The sequence below is a fragment of the Apodemus sylvaticus genome, chromosome 7 (genome assembly GCF_947179515.1).
Source record: "Apodemus sylvaticus chromosome 7, mApoSyl1.1, whole genome shotgun sequence".
Classification (NCBI taxonomy): Eukaryota; Metazoa; Chordata; class Mammalia; order Rodentia; family Muridae; genus Apodemus; species Apodemus sylvaticus.
Genome location: NC_067478.1, coordinates 48556497 through 48569981, shown reverse-complemented (window position 1 = coordinate 48569981; position 13485 = coordinate 48556497). Strand labels below are relative to the sequence as shown.

General features: G+C 39.3%; 1 protein-coding gene across 5 annotated transcripts in view; it reads left to right on the top strand.

Moving 5' to 3' along the window:
* The window catches only part of Myo6 (myosin VI), a 135986-nt gene that overhangs the window by 76865 nt on the left and 45636 nt on the right, over positions 1-13485 (top strand). For all 5 annotated transcript variants that reach the window (XM_052187742.1, XM_052187741.1, XM_052187745.1 and 2 more), the window contains exons 10-14: positions 1279-1359; positions 4428-4608; positions 7929-8073; positions 10247-10404; positions 11593-11684. In XM_052187742.1, the coding sequence (XP_052043702.1) occupies positions 1279-1359; positions 4428-4608; positions 7929-8073; positions 10247-10404; positions 11593-11684 (657 nt within the window). The remainder of the gene's footprint in view (positions 1-1278; positions 1360-4427; positions 4609-7928; positions 8074-10246; positions 10405-11592; positions 11685-13485) is intronic.

The window sequence follows — 13485 nt, the reverse complement described above, 5'->3', positions numbered from 1 at the left end:
AGAGAACCGACTCCTTGAAAGAATGCTGGTGTAGGACAGGAGAGATGGCGGCAATTAGGAGCACTGGGTGCTCTTGCAGATGGCCTGGGTTCAGTTCTCAGCTCCCACACGATGGCTCACACTGCCTGTATTGCCAGACTGAGGGGATTTGGCATCATCTTCTGACCTCTGCTTCTCAACTTAAGTACAATTTGAAGTCAATTGCTTATTATATCTTTACGAAAACAGAAGAGGCATTTTTGACCTGTGTGTTTTTTTTTTAAATACAAGTTACTAGAAATCATATGAATTATGATATATGTCTAGATTTCACCAACACTCAGCTGGTCAGAAAGTAATATGACTGCTGTAGCTTTAATCTGGTATTTCTTTTGGCTTGGAGGCTTGGGAGCATAGCATTTCAGGCTCAGAAGGCACTGCCTTCACTGGAACAGTGAAGGGCATCCTCAAAAGCACAAAAGCAACCAAAGGCTTTCCTGCCTTTATGGTGTGGCCCACCAGGACAGATTTCATTTCCTCCAGGGTGTCCCCAGTGGCAGCAGGAGTGAGCGGGACAGGGCGGGGTTTGTCTACATATGCCATAATCGATATTTCTTTTATGTGTACCATAAAACCACATTTCTATCATGTTCCCCAAATAATTATTATAAATGGCATGAAAGTGTTCTGGTAAGTTCATTGTTTGTTTGCTTGTTTGTTACTTTGACCTTCTAATTTACTGATCGGCTGTTACCACAAAGAAGAGCTAGAGTAGCATGTGTGCTTTTACAGTGGCTGAACTTTCTTTTGTTATTACTTTATCCAAACTGATTTATACTTTAGAGATTTATTGTTTCAACATATTTGTAGCAACTATCTTGCGAAATAGAAAGCTGAAAATGCTCAGCATTATCAATTTAAAAACCTTTGTACATATTTCATGGAAGCATGTGGTACAGTCAGGCAAAAACCGTGGAGTATGAAGAAAGCGTACACAGGGTGACATGGGTGGCAAGAATAGGTACAGCCTTTGACCACAGCAAAGCCGGAGGAAACAGCATCTTTCCTAGACCTTTAGTGGTTTTTCAGTTCTTGGGATTAAGCACAGGGCCTGTGTATGCCGGGCGGCTGCTCCGGGGTCCCTGGCTGTCACCCTCAGCTCTCTGGGTTTTACTTCTTTGTTTGTTTGCTTAAGGCAGAGCATCTTTATGTGGCCCAGGCTGAGCATGAACTCACTTTGTAGCTGTGCTCATTTCCCATGGATCCTATGGTAATTGTGCCTTTAATTCTTTGTCTTAGTATTTAAACCGGGGCTGCACTAGATACTTCGCTAACAAAGAAACGGACAAACAGATTTTACAGAACCGAAAAAGTCCTGAGGTACAGTAGATTATAATTTGAATGAACATCTTTACTGTAAAAAATATTGCTGAAGTATTTGTCTTTATTTTGGGACTTCTTGCTTTCAGGTTATGTTGTACTCTAACACCGATCTCTCTTGTAGTGTGACACTCTAGACCTCTGTTCTAGAATATAGAACAGCAGGCTCTGGTTCTTGGGCCCAGATGCATTGGTTTTCTCGTGTTCCTTTGCTATGAAATTGCTTATGAGTCATCATAATTCAGCAGTGCACTTGGATATTACTATTTGTAGTTAAGTATTAATAAGTTTTCTACTGCTGCAACAAAACACAAAAGCAAATCACCTTGGACTGTGGAAGATTTGTTTTTGCTCAGTTTTATATTTCAGTCCATGGTTAGTTGTTGCTGTTTCTGGGCCATGGTGAGGCAGGTAGAGAGCATGTGTGTAGGTAAGCGGCTCACCTCCCGGCTGCCGGAAGCGAGTGGGAGGTGAGCCTGAAGAAAGGAATAAGAGAGGGTGTGTGCCAGAGATAAAGTAAAGACCACAAGATTGCTAGTTCTGTCAGCCAAGTCCCCATACCTCCTAATAGCCCATCAGCAGATCAATCTATTGGTAAGATCAGAGTCCGCATGACCCAGCCACTTCCCGAAAGCCTTTCTTCTCAATACTGCTGCACAGAGAGCCAAGCCCTCCACACGTGGGCCTCTGGGAAACATCCCAGGAGAAAGCCTACAGAGTGCCTTCTAATTTATTGTGTACTGAAGTAAGATTTGACACAGACTCTAAATACCTTAAGCATTGTTGTGAAAGACTGTTTACATATAATTTTGCTGTATCAACTATATATCTGAAATATATTATGAAGTTTTATATATGGTTGCCTTACTAAATAATCTAAGAATTAGGTAATTATTATTTAAAACATATTAAATGTTTAAGAATTTTAAACTTTTATAAAATTTAACATGGAATTTTAGTATTAAATTTCTTGTATTATATCTAAACAACACATTTCAGCTATAAAAACTAAGTCATGATTAGTTATTGGTACTAGTTAATCTTGACTTATTTTTAAAAAGATATTTATGCCAGTTGAATAACTTTGTGCTGTTAGCAGTTCTTAAGGGTTTTGTACTTGCCAATCAGATGTTTTGATTTTACTCAGATTAGGTAAGATACATTATGCGTAAAGTACATTAATATAAATGAATAGAAAGAAAATGAATAGAATTCTCATTTCAAATCATGAACACATGAGAATACAGTTATTGCTGGTTTAATTTGATACTTTTCATATTATTTTTAGACATAGATATCTGAGTTATACATACATTTTATGTTACAGCCACAGCTGAGACTTTTGGAAGCAACATCAACATTTTTTATAGTAGTTACTACATCTTGAAAGACTATGTTTTTGTAAGACACCACCAAAATAGATAAGTTGTAGTCTTTCCACTAAGATAATCAAAAGCCACACAAAACAACTGTGGCAGTTCTGTAGGGAAAACACTAAAAATGCAAAAGCAAAGAAAAGGTAGTGGGAGAGAAAAGAAAACCCGACGCTTAGCCTCCAGAGTGCGCGCGCATGCGCAGTGCCAGGCGGGAACATACCGTCCTTCGGTATTTCAGAGTGAAATGCTATATCAGAAATCTTACGTCACGAGAGAGAATATGCATGCATGTGATATGTACAGGTGAACCGTGGATTAATATATTTAAATTACTTTTTATCTCTTCTTTGTCAGGAGGACGAGGTGATCATTTTGACTAATTAAGCCCTTTGCTTCATTCTGTTTGGGTGTCTTTCTGCTGTGTGCAAATTTTAGGAGAATGCAGTATTTTCAGTCTGCTGTGAAGCAAATAGCTCATGAGGATTTGGTTAGAAAACAGTCTTTAAAATGGTGCCCGCGCTCAGCTGCGAGACTAAAAATCCTGCATGCCAGTGCTTCTTCCCACTTTGCATGTGGGTGTTGCCTTCACCTCTTTTTTAAAAGAACAAAATAGAATTTCATGTTCTAGACATTTTCCGGAAATCTGACACATAATCAGACATTTAAAACATCTTGAGACTAGCAGGCCGCAGTTGCATGGGGTTTGGGGGGGGAGGGAAGAAAACATCCTGGGAAGCGGCAGACATCTTTGATGCTCGATAATTCTGATGCTGAGGTTTTTATTTTAACTTTAGTTTTAATGCTCAAGTTCTGGAAAATTTCTAGGTTGGTTTTTCTGTGTCTAGTAACATCTCTTTCTGTTTCTTCTTTTAGCTTGGCAGGCCTGACTTTCTTCCCCCTCTGTCTGAGTTTGCTAGATTCTAACATGAGTACTAAGGATGCAAATTCTTCTAGTAGAGAAATGGAATTTCTGTTCATGTTTTCCTTTGTTTCCAGAAAGCCCTTGCATGGATTCCTGGATTAGCCTATTGTGTAGTAATTCACCTCACCTCATACATACAACATAGAGAAGTTACAGGATTATTTCTCAGGCCATGAAGATTCTGTAACCTTATCTGGATTTGCTTCTGTTTACATGGATGTAATTGTTAGCGGTTAGTTCCATGCCTACTGGAACATTAAATTCCTTATTATAATTCTTTTTCACTTGACCATTTTTGCATATTTATTTTTAATTGAGAAAAATTGCACATATTTGTAACCCACCTGGGTTATTGTGTAACATTTTCTTACTGTAATGACAGAGTCAGGTGAACACCCATTACTATCTGATTGCTTTTTGACCCTTCATCTCAGCCATTCCTTCCTTTTCACTAATTTATTCTTTCTTAACATCTTAAAGTATGCTAGAGTACCTCATGCTTTAATTACAGGGCATCTTACTCCATTGTTTTAGTTGAGGTTTTTCTTGAAAGAATTATAGACTCACATGAAGTTTTAGGAAAGAACACAGAACACTCTTGCATACACCTTCTATGCCTTTCTGTTTTTAAATGTGTTCAAATGCTTACGTTTTTATGTTGACAATTTTAAGTTTGCATGTCATATGTTGCAATAATAGACCTGCTGTTGTAGTTTTTAGTTCACTTGAACCACATAAAGACCAGTCAGTTGATACTTGTTGTTTTATAGTATGTTAAGGCAGGTTCCTTGAAGGATCCTCTACTAGACGACCATGGAGATTTTATCAGGATGTGTACAGCTATGAAAAAAATTGGTTTGGATGACGAAGAAAAACTTGATCTGTTTCGAGTCGTAGCTGGTGTCCTGCACCTTGGAAATATTGATTTTGAGGAAGCTGGAAGCACTTCAGGTTGTTTCTTTAATTTTTTTAGTTAAGGGATAAAATTGGGTGTAATGTTTGTCCTCTCTCAGCTATATGAATAATTTAGTGATTTGTGTGTATGTCTGTCCAAATTACAACAAATGTTTGGGACATTTTCTCTTATATGGTGACTTTGACAATGAATTCTACACCATCGTGAACAAATTAGTAGCTATTATGAGGTTCTTATTTAAAAAAATTCAAACTAATAGTATACTTTTAATAGTTAATAAATAATTGTCTTATCCATTAATATACACTTTTAACTTTTTCTGTTTTGTAGATCTAAACTTGAATTAGTTAGTTGGGGTGATTTAATATAAACAGTACATCCTTCTTCAGTGAGAGATAAAACTGTTTCCTTCTTATGGATGTTGAAAAGTATTAAAGTGCTATCAAGATAGTGCCTTTTTGCTCTTAATAGTTCCATTTCTGTATAAGCAGTAAGACTTTTTCATAGTTGTAGATTTGACACCTGAGTGTGGAATTGACAAGCCTAGTTCATCACCTGTTTTTATAAATACAGTATTAGTAGAATGTCAGTGTGCATGCTTCATGGCAAAGCTGTGGTCAGTACAGACTATGTCCTATCAAACCAAAACTATTTATTGTCCCCTTAGCATATAACGTTTTCCATTCCTGCATTAATACATTTTCCTAGAAAGTTACAATAAGCACGAGTGAGGAGTCTTAGGCACCAGTTCATACAGCAGCCAACACTATGGGTCTGGTTCAGATCACACAAGCACATTCACTTTCAAAGTGAAATAATACACAAGTGCCTTTAGAAAGTACAATTCCTAGTAGTGGTTTGTGTATAAGAAAAGGACTCCCAGAGAAAGAGGGGAAGGCCACTTAAGAAACAATGTGTTGGGGTCAAGATTCTCTCAGTGTGGAGAATGTCTCTTCCTCTCTCCATCTCTCTCTCTCTCTCTGCTTCCATCTTTCCTTTTTACATTTTGATTGTTTTTATTTTTCATTTTCGTTTGTATGAGTATATGCACACTCCGTGTGTTCCCAGCACCATAGAAACCATAAGGATGTAAGATCCTGTGGAACAGGAAATACAGGCAGTTGAGAGCCACCTTGTGGGTGCTGCAAACTGAGCCTGTGTTCTCTGAAAGAACAGAACGTGCTCTTCCTCACTCAGCCATCTCCCCTTTTGGAGACAGGTCTCATGTGGCCTAGACTGGCCTCCAAGTGCTCGTCTAGTCTTCCAAGTGCTGGGATTACAGCTATGTTCCCTGATTCCTAGCTCTGCTTAGCATTTTGAGGCCTCAATCTTGATCCCAAATCCTGGGAGAAAAATGTCTTCTATGCAATAAGACCCTTCACAATCATAATTGAAACATAGAAAGATGAGATTGGAGATGCCTCCATTTTGCAGACATGGAACCTGCACAGTGGTGTTGAGCATAGTGACCAATAAAGCGATAGACAGGAGACCCTGGTTCTACTCATGCCTGACTAGCTCGGGCGATGGTCATAACTGCCTCTCACTACATTCAGGCCACTGAGCCTTGTCATCCATGAGTGAGCAGACTGAGACAGATCGTCTTCGATGACTTTCAGGCCCATTGTCCTATGATCCGGTCAATAAGGTTAGACATAACATAGCGTACTGGATGAACACATGACCATGAGTCAAATTGCTTCATGTGCCATCTCTTTGTATGACCTTGTCCGTCCTGTGTAGTTTTCTCACTGTAGAGAGATAATAGCCCCAAACTTGTATTGTGAAGAGAAATCAATGAGTTAAGTATTTACAAAATGTTTTGAATAGTGGTGTTTGGTAGATAGTAAATAAATCAAATTAAACACACACTACTTTTCATTTTCTTTGAAATGAAAATGCATTAAAACAAAATTAGGTACCTGGAATATGCATTAGTAATCAGAGTTTGTTTGTTTTTTTTTTTTTTTTAAAGAGGAGGGATTGGAAAATTTCCTTTGTAAATATATTAAAACATGCATTTCATTTGTACTTAGGATCATTATAGGAAGGGAGTTTGTGGGAGAGGCTTAATAATACAAAAAAATAAGTATAGAATAGTTGACATACATAGGAATGGTAGAAATGGTAATGATTAGAAGTGATAAGAGATGTTCCTGTCTCTCATTACTGCCCGGAGGAAGGACATTCAGCTGTACAGAACATCCAAAGTATCATGTGACCAGCTGAAGGTTGCCAACTGTCAATAGGGACAAGGCCTGTGCTTGGTTTCTTTCTTAATTAAAATAATTCCTTTCTGTTGTGGGAGAAATAGAAGGCATGCCAGTAGGCTGGGGCGAGATGAACATTAGTTTTAATTATTGTTGTTGTTGTTATTATTATTGTTTTAATAGCTAAACTTTTTTGTGTTAATCTTCATTCTTTTCTGTGACCTTCCATAGATCAGAAATATTTCCTGCTAACTAAAAATGAGGTGTTCTTTTTCTCCCTTCTTCCTATAACATCCTTGGGTGAATTATGCAGAAACCTAGTACTTTTGTAATGATTTGAGCACAAATCATTATTTGAACACAAATAATACATGTTCGTGAGACTCCCCAGTGTCATAAAACTGTTTTATTTAGTGGCAGTGTAGAAAGTACCTGTTAGGACTACCTATGTTTCAGAAATCCTATGTAACAACCTTGTAGGCCATAACAGTAACAATATCACAAATATACAATATAACAGTAATAAAAATGCTTAGAGAACATCTTTAGGGAGTGAGTAATGTTAACGTAATATAGATATTATCTTACAGTTTTTGCCTTTTCAAGATTAAAAAAGTTGTTTTCTTATGTTGATCTACATCATTCTTGTAAGAAATGTAATACAGTAAAAGAAAAGAAAAAAAGAAGAAACATTTAGATAAATGAGTGGGTTCCTGGTATTCCCTCTTTTGGGTAATTTTAGTATAGATTTTTCAGACAAAGGGATTATAGTCCTGGCAGGGATGGCAGGAGATTCTGTCACAGAGTTCAGAGGAATGTACAAGTGAAAACTTAAGAATTGTTTATTTCTGGAATTTTCCACAATAGTTTTGCCTCAACTTGGCAGCAGGTAACGGAAACTGTGGAATGCGAATCTGCTGGCGGGAACGCTCTCTTTCACTGTGGGTCTGCCTGGCTTAGGGTTTCCTGTTGAATTTGCCAGTCGGGGTGTCCAACAAGGATGGAAAAAAGTGAGCTGGATTTGAAAGTTAAAAGCAAGCGTCATCTGTCCCACAGTGTTACATAAGTGCAGAAAATGCTAAGAAACAAACCCAGATCTCACTTACCTAGTGTTTATTAACTTCACATGGAAACATTTTCCTTAGGCGGCTGCAATCTGAAGAACAAATCTGCCCCGTCCCTGGAATACTGTGCTGAATTGCTGGGCCTGGACCAAGATGATCTTCGAGTTAGTTTAACCTCTAGAGTCATGCTCACCACAGCAGGGGGCACCAAAGGAACCGTTATAAAGTAAGCTCCACCTCATTGCTCTGCAGAAGCTCTGCCTTGTGGTCTGTCACGGAAAAATACTTAGATTTTGAAAACACTGAGGTTTAAGGTCAGGGTTTGTGCATCATTCAATCTTGCCATTTGAATGTTCAGGCTGTGCCGGATAGTTCAGAATTCTGTGCTTCCAACAGCTGTAGTTGATCACATAAATAAATGGGGATTTGCACAGCTTGGAGTTGTTTCTTGGACATATTCTCCATGACCCAAATTTGGAATTTATTAAACAGGCGAGATTTGCTTTTGCACAGCTATAAAAATGTAAGTGGCTTAAGTATCTCATTGTTTTCGGCCACAGAGTCTTTTCCTTCAAAAGTGCTTTTCCATATAAATGGTGTGTATTAAAGCTCCTATTAAGTGCAACTCACTTTATAGAATAACCAAGGAAAGGGAACTTCTTGTTATACTTACTATTTTATTTTTCATTTAGAGAAAATCACAAGTGATAGAAAATCCTTCCTGTCCCCTAGGAAGAATTTATTTCCTTGGCTTTTGTTTGGGCACATGTGTGATCTTGATGTTTGTATATGTCAGTGGCTGTGTGAAGCGTGTGTGTGCACTTGGGTGCCTGTGTACTTGTGTGTGTGGAGGCTAGAGGCTGGCGTGAGTATCCTCCCCAACCATTCTCATCTTCTGAGACAGGGTTTTTCACGGAGGCCAGAGCTCATCCATTTTTCTGGCCTGGCTGCCCAGGTAGCCCTAGAGATTCCCTCCTCACAGTTGGGTTACAGATGGAGTCACCACACTAGCTTTTACATGGGTGTAATCCCAACTTATACATACATGTTTCTGCGGCACGTACTTCACCAAGTGAGCTATTTCCCAACCTCCTTTGGTTACGACTTTTAAATTCAGTAACCAAGAGCCTCAGATTGTGCCATATTATATAGTTTTGGATTAATAGCATGTATTTTATGAATTTTGGCTTTAGATACTGTAGCATAAAATTAGCACTTAGGTTTACCATTCACAAGTATTGCAATGCAAAGTCTTTACTTTTGAGGAAAAAGTCAATCCCTATCCTTTTCTAAAGGCCTATCCTTTTCCAAATATGGTAGCATTAAACACAAGTGACTTATTCAGAAAAATATTTGGCACTTATAACAAAGCCAGGTGTGGTGGCACAAGCCCGTCATCCTGCCGTTTGGCAGGTTGAGGCAGAAAGATGATGATACACAGAAAGTCCTTGTCTCAAAAACAAGAAAGTCACCACACATTTTTTCCTAGTGACACAGTATTTTAAGTTAATGAATTGTCCAGTTAATTATTTTTCTTCAGTATCACTCACGCTGAATAAAGAGCTCTCCTATTTCTGTACTGTTTTAGACCAGTTTTCATGTTTTCTATATTGTATATACATACAAACTTACAGAGAATTCTGGCATTGAATTTATTTGAATTAGTCTTTTATTTTATTCATTAGTTTATTTATTATTTATCTTGGAGTCAGGGTTTGGCTATGTAGCTGAAGTATTCTAGCATGTTTGGTATGGTACAGGATACCTACAATTCCAGCACTCAGAAAGCTGAGGCAGGAGGATTGTGAGCTCAAGCCTATCTTCAGCTACAGAGCTACACAGAAACTCTGTTGAAAAATCAAGAGCTCTGGATGTCTTAGAACTCACTCTGTAGACCAGGCTGTCCCTAAACTTATAGAGATCTACCCACTTCTGCTTCCCAACTGTTGTGATTAAAGGCATGCTCCACCACTGCCCAGCCCATGCTTGAATAATTTAGAAGTCACTCAACAATTGGACATTTCTTGTGTTTTCCTATTGCACTCAGTACTTAAGACCTAGCATGGCATTTGGAAAGCCCCCTCTAGGAAATGCTCTTTTTAAAATTAGACTCCAATTTTATGGAGGAAAACAGTTTGCATTTGTGTCTATAATATCAAATACCATCATCCCATATAGTGACTACATACAGGATTTTTTTTTTGTCTAATAGTATATTTTAATTAATTGTTTTAGTATATCTCATAATTTTCTCCTTAATTTTCTCTGCCTACTCACCTGAGGCTTGGTATCTGTTTCTTCTGTATAGGCAATATGTTCAGCTACACTTTGACTATGTATGTAGCAGTTATTTTCACAGTCTGTCCCTTTAAGGACTTGTCCTCGCATTGTTTTCCTAGGGTCCCCCTGAAAGTGGAGCAGGCGAACAATGCTCGAGACGCTCTGGCAAAGACGGTCTATAGCCATCTCTTTGATCACGTGGTAAACAGGGTGAATCAGTGTTTTCCTTTCGAAACATCTTCTTATTTTATTGGAGTCCTGGACATTGCTGGTTTTGGTAAGCATTGTTTCTCTTGTTAATTTTTATGTGTTTTTTTTTTTTAAAAGAAAATATAACAATGTTTTCTCTAAAGCTGTTGTAGTGGTGTCCTTTCTCATTGCTATGACCAGATACTAGAGAGAAGCAAAAGAAGGCAGTGTTTACCGTGCCTTGAGATTTCAGAGTTTTCAGCTTTATCAGAGCTGCTCACATCCTGAAGGCCGGGGGCTGGGGGCTGGGGGCTGGGGGCAGGGGGACAGGGAGAGGATATGACTATATATGGTAGCTTTCTGATCCCCCCTCTTGTTGCATCAGGACCCCCAGCCCCTGAGATGGTACTTCTCACATTTGGGGTAGGCCTTTCTGTTTGGTAGCCCTCTCTGGAAAGAACCTCACAAACACCAGAGGTGTGCTTTAACAATTTTCTTCGTATTTACTTATCAGTCGAATCAAGTTGACAATCATGATGAAATATCAGAAACCTTTTCTTCTTGTGATTCACTTGACATAACTTCTTTATATGTTAATGTCTGCACTTAATTATTCAGCTTTTGGAGAAAACTAATTAGTACTAAATTAAAACATGTTCATCTAAACTCTTACAGTTGAGAAGTCTCCATATTCTGTACAGCTGTACGAAAGATAATCCCTGAGTGCTGCTGATAAAAATAATGAATATAGTTGGAATATAGTTTTGGAACACATAAACTCCCATCATTGATGGGATTTCATCATCTTTAGACACTTGTTAGCATGATACACACGTTCAGAGTGTGAAATTGTAGAACCTCACGGATCTTAGACATAATTCAACCCTTAACTTTCAAATGAATCACTATCATAGAATTTTTGGTAAGAGATTAAACAGGAAGGAAATCTCCTACAGTACATCCATTTTAAATCATTTTTATACTATAGATTGCTTTAGTACCTGAGTTTTAGAAACATGTTAAAAAGAGCTTACTTCTAATTTTTTGATTTTCATATCATAAAACATTTGTGTGATTGGACAAGGTATTTCTGATACCTAGTTTTAGTGCCTGACAGTATAAGCCTTGAGTTAAGAACATGTTGGGGACATAGAACAAACAGTGTTCTGTGTTTTGTAAGCCCAGCTTTAAAGTAAACCATTGACACAGTAACTCCTGGGGTACATTAATGCACGTTGCAGATGGTGACAGGTCTACTCTGGTTTTGTGTTTCCAGAGTACTTTGAGCACAACAGCTTTGAGCAATTTTGCATCAACTATTGCAATGAGAAACTTCAGCAGTTTTTTAATGAAAGGATCCTGAAGGAGGTGAGTGAGGATATTTAAATTTAAGGTTCGAGTTAAGCTGTTTACATTTCAAGGAAGAAAACCACGACTGATGGAGGCTGAAGGCTGATGTGAGGTGGCCAGGTGGTCCAGCTGGCGCTCGGGTGCCTCGTAAGAGTTACCAGCTTTGCAGGAGCGAGTGCCCGTGACTTCCTTCCTGCGACTCTCTTTCATTACTGTGCTCAGCTTCCGGTTTTCCTCTTGGGTTTGTTGTTTCTATTTCTGCCTCTGTTGACCTGCTTCCCACTCTCATCCTGGGCTTTAACTCCCTTGTCCTTCTCAGTGTCTGCTTCTGCTTGCTCTGCCACACTTTGTTGCCTCCCTGTGTGCACCAGCTGGGAGATTTTGAGCAGAGTACCTCTGGCTAGCACTCTGCCTACCTTGTGTGTTGTAAACTGCTTTGAGTGTCCTGTCTTCGGCCACCTGTTTCCTCTTCAGGAAGGAACTTACTTCCTCTGCTCTCAGTATATAACTGGGTGTCTTAGGGTTTCTATTCCTGCACAGACATCATAACCAAGAAGCAAGTTGGGGAGGAAAGGGTTTATTGAACTTACACTTCCACGTTGCAGTTCATCAATCACTAAAGGAAGTCAGGACTGGAACTCAAGCAGGTCAGGAAGCAGGAGCTGATGCAGAGGCCATGGAGGGATCTTTCTTACTGGCTTGCTTCCCCTGACTTGCTCAGCCTGCTCTCTTATAGAACCCAAGAGCACCAGCCCAAAGGTGGTACCACCCACAAGGGACCCTCCCCACTTGATCACTAATTGAGAAAATGCCCCTCAGCAAGATCTCATGGAGGCACTTCCCCAACTGAAGCTCCTTTCTCTGTGATAACTCCAGCCTGTGTCAAGTTGACACACAAAACCAGCCGGTACAACTGGGGGCAAGGCTGACACTCAGCATGCCACGATAGAGTAGGAAGCGTTATTTTATGACTCTTTAGAATTTTAGTCAAAGCAAAGATAGCTTTGGATGAATTGATTTGTTCCAAGGCTCGTTAGTTTTTCCCCTAAAACCTCCAGTATTTCCTACGAGTACCTTGGTTCCCTCCTCCGTACGGTCTGTGATGGGTCTTGCTGATTGACAGTGCTAGAGCAGAGGAGCTGGAGAGTTTACGCAATGCAGCCTATCATTGTTCAGATGCGGAAGGCGGGCCCGAGGGCATCCCATAATCCCCCAGCCTTGGACCTCCTTTCCTGGCTGCGGGTTCACACCCTGTGCTTCCTTTCTTTCATCAGGGTTGCCATTCCTGAGTCTTTGAGCTGAAACATGTAGTGTTTTTTTTTCTTTATTTCAATCTCATCTATTTCCCCCTTCCATATTTTGCTTTTATTTTTGTGTTTGTAAGGTTGCTGGCATATTATTGCATTTGTTAATTTTTAAATAGGCTGCAGGTAATCAGTTGTAGCATAAACAAAATGAAGTAAAGCAAGTACTTCCCAGTAAGACGGTGTCTCTGTTTTGTCCACCTGTGCTGTTAGTCCTTCTGTTGCTGTACTGCAGGCTTCACATGCATGCATCACTCGTAACATGATGTAATCTGTCCTTCTCATGCCAGCTCAGCTCAGACTCCATGTAGAAATGGGAACCATATCAGGAGGGCATGCTGTCTTGTGTTTGCTTTGATTACAGTCCTTTGTATACGAATTTCCAATTCAGATTGTGTTCAAATTGACAGTGCCTTGTAGTATGTGCGGGAACTTACCTGGCATAGGTTACGAGACGAAATATTTAACCATGGTTGGGGGAAATGGTAGGACACATTAACTTACGTTCAATGTTC